This window comes from Larimichthys crocea, unplaced genomic scaffold (genome assembly GCF_000972845.2).
Source record: "Larimichthys crocea isolate SSNF unplaced genomic scaffold, L_crocea_2.0 scaffold97, whole genome shotgun sequence".
In the NCBI taxonomy this organism is placed as follows: domain Eukaryota; kingdom Metazoa; phylum Chordata; class Actinopteri; family Sciaenidae; genus Larimichthys; species Larimichthys crocea.
The window spans coordinates 2,334,236-2,343,108 of NW_020861315.1; the positions used below are offsets into that span (position 1 = coordinate 2,334,236).

The 8,873-nt window shown below is 41.2% G+C and overlaps 1 protein-coding gene across 1 annotated transcript; it reads left to right on the top strand.

The window, feature by feature from the left end:
* Window positions 1-804: 804 nt before the first annotated feature.
* On the top strand, window positions 805-7,184 carry icmt (isoprenylcysteine carboxyl methyltransferase). The gene is made up of 5 exons (XM_010755590.3): window positions 805-1,064; window positions 1,653-1,741; window positions 1,895-2,064; window positions 3,202-3,419; window positions 3,540-7,184. The coding sequence occupies exons 1-5, from the start codon at window positions 846-848 to the stop codon at window positions 3,717-3,719; spliced, it is 876 nt and encodes a 291-aa protein (XP_010753892.2). The 5' UTR covers window positions 805-845; the 3' UTR covers window positions 3,720-7,184.
* Window positions 7,185-8,873: the final 1,689 nt, after the last annotated feature.

The following is an 8,873-nucleotide window of genomic DNA, read 5'->3' on the forward strand; positions in this document are numbered from 1 at the left end:
CTAGCTGCGTTGCACCATGCTGAGGGCTAAATGAACTGCCAGTTTGCCCCTTGTTTCACCACAATGAGTGGAGTAAATGGTGAAATCATAGTGGAAGGAAGGTTTCACCATAGTTTCTCCTGTTACATACACAAGAGAACTCCACAGAAAGTGCATTCAGTTATTTCATAGTTAGAGATGCACTGAGCTGCTATTAGTTTTTGATGTCTAAAAGACCTGTAACATGTTTTAAACATTAAATTTCATGTGCCGAAAATAATGCATACAGACTCAAAGAACCCTGTCAGTATTACACAAGCGTATTACTGCTACGCCAGACATAAAATAATCAGTATCACTCCTTGGTGTATTCCTCCTGTATAGCCACATGCATTTTAATGTACACGTACTTATCACAATATCAAACAAGATTTGAACGTTATTACAACAAACAAACTCAGGTTATAACACCTTTCCCGTTTTAACAATAGAAACGATCAGGTTTTAATGTGATACTGATACATTTTATTCTTCTGGTATGGCAGTAATACGCTTCCATACAATATACTTTGTTACTGGCAAACTATGAAAGCCAATACAGGTCCAGTGTGTGGGACTTTGTGGGATTTCGTGGCATCTAGCAGTGAGGTTGCAGGTTGAATCCCTCACCTCACCCTCTCCTTCCAAGCGTTTACACAATCATTCTAATTCCACTTCAGGTTATAATACACTCATGAAAACATAGTTATAAATGTTATATTCCTCTTCCATATCCTTCCTCCTAAATCTCATACACTGGACGTTTAATGGGAGTCGGTAGGTTGCCATATAATCTCGTATCGCGAGAGTTCCGCGGTACTTCCATCATGGCAGGCAGTAAGTTGGTACTGGAAGGAAGAGTAAGTATAAACGCATTTGTTTTAGGGCTCAGCGTTCTTGTAATCCCGTTGATCAGAACCTGGTTTGGACATCATGACTGGGTCTTTGACTACCTGACGGAAACCTCCGGGAAAATCGCCATTTGTATCCACATAGCAGTTATCAACGGCCTGCTGCTCGTCGTGTACAGAGGACCTCTGTACAAGGTAAGCTCTGACGTGAGAAGGGCTTCATTTCCTGGCTTGTGTCGAATTTTCAGCACATTAGTGTGCAACATTGTGTCTGCTCGTGCACAGTGTGACTGACTGACGTCATCAGCGAAACTTTAATGTTGGCTCACTCAATCCTCGGGCTAGCTAACACGAGCTACCTATTAGTGTTAGTTAATCTGATTAGCTTGAAGAGCTGACAGCTGCTGGTGATGTGCCAGCTCCTTACTGTCTGCTCTGTGTTACATGGTACTGATGATCAGTGCCGTGTTTGTGTATTCTGACTGTTCCACATGTACCGAACCTAACCGAACCCTTCAGTGAGGCATGTGGGTTCATATCCAGCTAAACCTCAGTGGGTCTCCTTCACATTGTAGTCTGGAGGCGGTGCAGTGTATTCTGTTGAGGTCAGATATCATCCATTAGAATGACAGGTATGCTGTTTTTTCAGCACCAATATTAAGCATGACTTATATAGATAGGGTCCATACTGTAGCCCGTTGACACTGACTGGGCTGTACCAAGAGTCTCTGTGGCCAGCTGCTCTGTGCTGGCTCCTGGTTGAACTGTCTGAACTGGTTCTAGGTCGCTGTGAGAGCCTGTTTTCTGGGAGTTACTTTTGGCGGTGGCTTAATTCTAAGCTTCTCTGAGACCACCTGGACACACTTTGGCTGGTATGTAGATCAGATGTCACTTGTCATGCAGTTTATTCATTTGAGTAACATGATGTTTTGTTTTTATTTCTGTATAACAGATGCAGCTGTGTTTTATTTTGTAATGCAGGCCTGTTGCAGTTGAATGTGTGTAGTAATAGTGCCTCTCTGCAGGTACATGTGTTCCCTGTCGTTCTTCCATTACTCTGAATACCTGGTGACGGCCATCATCAACCCACGCAGCCTGTCGCTAGACTCATTCCTGCTCAACCACAGTGTGGAGTACACTCTGGCTGCAGTCTCATCATGGGTGGAGTTCACCGTGGAGAAACTGACAGTTCCAGGTTGGTCTGTCATCGGTAGTCCACTCAGAACTGCTGTGTTTTGCTGATGCTACACAAAAAGACATGTGCAGACTGGGCATGTGAAGCATGGATGAGTTAATGGCTAAGTCAGATTCTTAAACAATGGCCCAGTGGGTTAGGGTTAGGGTTGGTAGGGTGAGCAAAAGTGTGCCTTGAAAAATCTAAAACAGATTCTGCTTTGTTTACCACATAATTCCACACAATGTGTTATTTCATCATTTTGTTGTTTTCAGAAGGTGCGACCAAACTTTAGACTGGAACTGTAGATTATTATATCATGTTAACTAAAATCATAATAACACACTGGATCAAGTCTAAAACACTTAAAAGGACCTCTACGTGCCAATATCCAGTCATAGTCATAGTGCCACCTACTGGCACCAGCAAGTAAGATTTGTGTGCTGTGGTCTACACTTGATATGTTAGATGACCACATGTGAAGCAGATCTGATTATTATCATATAGCATTATCCAGGACTTAAAAGAAACAATGTGTAGAAATTGGTATTTCAAATTGGTGCCTCCAGTTGAAGCCAGAGGGAAAACCGGAAAACATTTTCTCTATAAAATATGATCCAGTGAAAATCAGTGAAATAGTTGGTGGTGTGTGACTTAGTGCCATAAAGTGTGACAGATCACAGATGATCGTACCCAGAGCACAAAGTTACATAGTGCAGAAACAGGCATACAGGGTGGGAATGATTTACCCCATTTACTGATGAGTCAGTGTATCATCAAAATTATCTAAAATCTATAAAGATTGGATAAAGTTGGATCTGGACAACCTGCTGTAGGGAGTACATCACAGGACAATGTACAATCTCCATTCTCTGGTGAAACATCAGTTTTAATGCCATGTTCTTTTTCTTTTCACATCTTGAGAGTTTGTGAGCCTGTCACAGATCCACATGAAGGGTGCAGAATCTTGTGGTCCTGCACATTGTGACTTTTCATGTGTCCACCAGTATTTTATCAGTATGTCCTGGCTGGCTCAGGTTATCCCTTAGTTATGCTGCCATAGGACTAGACTGCCGGGGTCTCCCTCCCCTCTCTCTGGGTTATGCCTAGTCAGGCACGGTATTGGTACTGAAATCTCTCTCTCACTCTCACTCTCAGAGCTGAAGCAGCTGAACTGGTTGAGTTTTGTGGGTCTGCTTATGGTGCTGTGTGGTGAGGGCCTGCGTAAGGCGGCCATGTTGACGGCTGGTTCAAACTTCAACCACATTGTCCAGAATGAGAAGGCCCAGAGCCACGTGCTGGTCACCAGTGGGGTCTACGCCTACTTCAGACATCCCTCCTATGTGGGCTGGTTCTACTGGAGCACAGGAACACAGGTGAGCTATTATAGCACTGCTCAGCCTCATGTTCAGGTAATTGTCTGTATACAGTATGGCTATACTAATTTGCTGCTCTTTGTTTGTGCATTTCATGTTCTGTTTTGTTGACTGATGCAGGTCATGTTGTGTAACCCAGTGTGTATATTGGGTTACACAATAGCCAGCTGGCGGTTCTTCCGGGAGCGGATCGAGGAGGAGGAGCTTTCCCTCATCCATTTCTTTGCTGAGGACTATGTGGAGTACAAGAAGAAGGTTCCCACCGGGCTGCCCTTCATCTCAGGCATCCGAGTCAACTAGTCCTAACAGCTGGATGATGGACGTCAACAGACTTAAAGCACTAAAGCAGGTCAGACCCTGTTGGGTGTGGGGTGTCTGCCATGGCAGCTGGAGCGAAACTGTGCAGCTGACTGAGAGCTTATAGCTCGCAGACAGAGACCATGACAGCTGGTACAGCGGCAGGGCAGCGGGGCTGCTGTTTTTCTACCAACTTCCAAAATCCAGCTGAAGACCAGACAACCTCCACTGTAGTACATTTATTCCAGTAACAGCCAGTCCATCTGTTCCATCCATGTTTGTGTTTGCATGCTTTGACTATGCTTGGTGTTTTCATTGGTGACCTGTGTTGTTGAATGGTACTGCAATGGGCTGTTTAGTATCATACATCAGCAAAGTTAAAAGTTTTAATGGCAAATATTTGGTGAAATATTTGCATTTCATAGAATACCAGGTTCACTTTTTTTTTTTTTTTTTCCATCTAAATTTATTATTCCTAAATGTAATGATTTCCAGAACAAACACTCGCTTTTCATAGATCTAGTATCCCTGGATGCGAGGTGAACCGTGTCAAGACGATGAATGACGTGTGTGTCCTCAGGGTCATTTTAGATCCATGTTTTTTAATGCAGTGTAGTCTTAAAAGGCTTCATTGAAATGTTTGATCTTGCTTCTTTACAGAATGTGGCAGCTCCTCCACCCATGTTTCGCCACAATGAAGCTAAATGCACAACTTCATTATTCAATCATACTGTTGTCTCCTTGTAGCACCAAAGCTCCACTGTAAGTTGTGTCTTTAGTGTTGATTAAAACAGCAGTAAACTTATCATTCCAAATATTTTCAGCATGCTATTCATTTAAGAATAGAATGGAACGCTTAAGTTGTCCACTAAAACCATGGATAGTGAAATGTAGTTAGTAGCTCTTTAACAGCAGTTGAGCCAGTGCATCCAAACCATGGGAAAGGAAACAATAGGTGATGTTACATTTTTTTTAATTGAAGAATGTATCTATAGAATTATTATTTAATTAGAATCAATACAATGTGTGAAGAAAGTAAAGATTTCTATTTGTTTATCATGAAAGCCAATTAAAAGCTGTTTCACTTAACATAATAGGAATGGTGAACTGAGCACTACCTGGATGGAAAAGGAAGTGTTTTCATCACTTCCTGTTTTGTAGCCTCCCTTGTGTTCATTTTTTGTTGCTGTTTAATATAAACATGATTAGTTGTCTTGTTGTAATTAGTCACCATCCTGTACAGTAATGTGTCCTGTCATTTCAATCAGCATCACTTTATCATTGTGTCTCCCGTAGACCTGTCAGGCTCACTTTGGTATAGACCACCCAAATGACTGGGCAGTATCTTGGTAAAGACTCACTCTGCAGCTTTCTTTGTCTTTCTTAATCTGTGTGAGTGACTTCACAGTGCTGCTATCCACCCTTCAAACCCTAGACCTGTTGTGAGTAAGAGAAGATGGGCAGCAAAGAATTGAGAGAAAAAAATGAAAGGTTCCCTGTGGAGTGTCACAGTGTTTAAGGAATCTTCTTATTCAGAATGTTTTTGGAACATTGTCCACTTGTTAAACTCCTGTCCAGAATACACATTTATATTTGTTGGTCCATGCTGACACTTACTGAGCATAGCACGCCTTAAAGTTTCACACAACATGATGTTTGATAACATTAGCTTTGTACCTACTGACTTAATACAGAATTTTTATTTTAGTATGGTCTGCTAATTGCTACTAAACCCAGCACTCAGGATGGACTTGGAACACAAGAAATTTTGTTTATTTATTTCTAAAGACCAGTGTGTAAGATTTAGTGGCAATGTAGTTGCTAATAAATTTTAAAAAATGTGTCTAGTTTGTCTGTAAAAACATGTTGATTCAACATGACAGACTCCATGGAAGGGGACCCATGGCATCTGTAAATATAAATGGCTCAAGGTTACCAAAGTATAACCACTTCTATTTTAGGAGATTATACCCTCATTATATTCTCTGAATAGAACCCCCTGTGTCCTTTTATTTATTCATCAGTAGCTTTAATGGCAGTTATAGATATCAACAATTGCTTTTTGACTAGTTAGAATTTTAGCACATTCATAATGTGATTTTGACTAGTAGTAATTCTAATTAAAATATATATTATATAGACGATGGATATCTACAATTCATTTATAGTCAAGTTTTTCCATTGGTCCCTAACCCTATCAAAGTAAATTTTGAATTCACATATTAATAATTTGATTATTTGTAGATATATTTAATTAGAAAATAGTCTAAATTAAATTTTGGATATCATCTCGCTTCTCGCTAGTGGGAGGGTCAATTGTTTATCAAAAATTCAGTTCTTGATTATTTTAAAAGCCTAAATCCAAAAAAAGTGTGGATACTGTATAAAACATCAATAAAAACAGAATGCAGTGATTTTCAAATCCTTCCATCCAGCCATCTTCCTCCGCTTATCCATGATGGGGTTACAGAGGCATCAAATTAAGCAGGGAGTGCCAGGCCTCTCTCCAACATTGTTCTCCAGCTCCTCCTGGGGAATCCCAAGGTGTTCCAGGCCAGATGGGTTATGTACTGGGTTTGTCCCAAAATCCCCTGCCAGTTTTGTGCCTTGAAAACCTCCAAAGGAAGGCAACGGGGAAACACTAATGAGATATCTGAACCTCAACTGGCTCCTTTCAACACAATGGAGCAGCAGCTCCACTCCACTTCCCAGCCACCCATATTCAATTGACCTACGTAAGCTTAATTAAATATGGGGCTAAAAGGAGTATATGTATGTACATTGTATATTAAAAAAAAAACAATAGCTCTTAAGATACCACAGCAAAAAGCAAAATGAACAATGTGCACACAGAACAACCTGAGGACCAGCTGCAGTGTTCCCCCTAAAATGACTTTGGTGCTTGTGTTGAATGGAATGAACACATGACCATATTTCTAGTACTTTTTTTTTCTTGTGTCACCACTTGAATTCTCCTCCTTATTTTCGTCAAAACTACTTTTCCACACACATACCTGCTGTCCCTGCCTCTCTCTCGCTCTCTCCATTTCAGATGGGAACAGCAGTATCTTTATGATGTCGCCCCTAAAACAAAACTCATCTTTTGTATTTTTTACACCTAGGAGTCTGTTTTCACAGCTGAAGGTGGCCTCGTGGAGGAGGATTGTTGTTAATGATGTAGCCAATCACAACCAATGTGCACTGAATGACATTAGCACTAACAAGGTGTGTAAAATAAAGGTGTATATCGGTTCACCATCTCTGCATTTCACATGCTGGTTTGATCCAAAAATATAAAATGTGGACTGAAAGAGGGTATTTCCACTGGTCTAATGTCTGTTCCTTGTGTTTCTTGGCTCATACTGTTCTTTTTTTGTGGTTTATTTGCAGCAATTTGACTATGAAGCCCTATTCGGGCAATATGGACAACACTATGAAGCTGCCATGTTTGGGTCACTCTATCCCCACTCTTAACAGCTCTGATACACTGATGCATACAGACTAACAAGCACTGGTAGTGTTTTATCCGACTGCATTTTTGTATGTTTTCCAGATGATGAAATACAGGCATCAACCACAAAAATAAATAAATTGAAGCACAATTCCTGCTTGGATGAAAGTAAGCTTAATATATTTTAAAATGAAAAATAAAGCATATTTCTGTACTGGCTCCTACATCTCTTACTTGCACACATATCAAACCATAGATATAAAATGAGACGTCCTGTGATTTGTGATGTGACAAGAAGCATGGATGAAAAGAACAATACTGACTAAAAAGAAATGACATCGAGATTGTGATACTTGTTGTGAAAAAATTGCTGAAGTCAAAGGTCAATGGGGAGGTCAGGAGGGAAGAAAGTGTTCAGGAGCCTCTGATGTCTGATGCTGTATTATTTATTGACTCTTGGCCAAGGAGATTTAGAGACACTCTCAAAGTTCATCAGAAGTGCCTGAGTCGGTCTCACATTCTGACGAACTTGTGATGGTGGATAAACTTTAAACCCCAAGATCACACCCCAAATACTATACGCCCCAGAATTAGTCAAAGAGAATGTCTTTACTCTTGGAGGTGTTATTGTCAACATATTCTAGTCTGGAGACACATATGTCTGTTTACGCAGATTGGAACGGCAACAACAAGCTATCTATTATGACTAGGAAGGCAGCAACAGGCCTCTTCGACCCTGGCCACCACAGTGTTGAGATATGGTGGCACCTAGTCTTAGGATAGAAAATTCCATAACAATATCAAATCAAATCAATTTTATTTGTATAGCCCAAAGTCACAAAATACATTTGCCTCAGAGGGCTTTACAATCTGTACAGGGAGTGACACCCTCTGTCCTTAGACCCTCGGTTCGAGTGAGGAAAAACTTGCCCACAAAAAACCTTTAACAGGGACAAAAGGTGGAAGAAACCTCAGGAAGAGCCACAGAGGAGGGATCCCTCTCCCAGGACGGACAGACGTGCAATGGATGTCACATGTACAGAACAAATCAACACAAACATATTGTACAATTACAATGACTGACAAAATGACAACGAATCACAACGAATGATAAAATGATTACAGTAGCAGATATGGTAGTAATAATGACAGTAATGATATGTGTAGTGGACGTCGTGCAGGATCACAGCAGCAGCCACGATCCACGAGAACCTGCTGGACGACAGAGCACAGAAACTCCGGGGAAGTTTGGTTAGTAACATGCATTAATGAGACATGTCCACAGAGGGAGGGAGAGAGAGAGAGAGAGAAAGAGAGAGAAAGAAAGAAGGAGAGAGTGAAAGAGAGGGTTTTCGGTAAGGGAGATGTGACTGCATCTTCAACCAAGAGGGGGGGGGCAGCATAACTATGGCCTATGGCAGCATAACTAAGGGATGACCTGAGCCAGCCCTAACTATAGGCTTTATCAGAAAGGAAAGTCTTAAGTCTATTCTTAAAAGTGTTGACCGTGTCTGCCTCCTGAACCCAGAAAGGTAGTTTGTTCCACAGAAGAGAAGCCTGAGAGCTGAAAGCTCTGGCTCCCAATCTACTTTTGGAAACTATAGGAACCACAAGGAACCCAGCGTCCTGAGAGCGCAGCGCAGCTCTTTTAGATATGATGGTGCCTGACCATGAAGAGATTTGTAAGTAAGGAGAAGAATACTGAC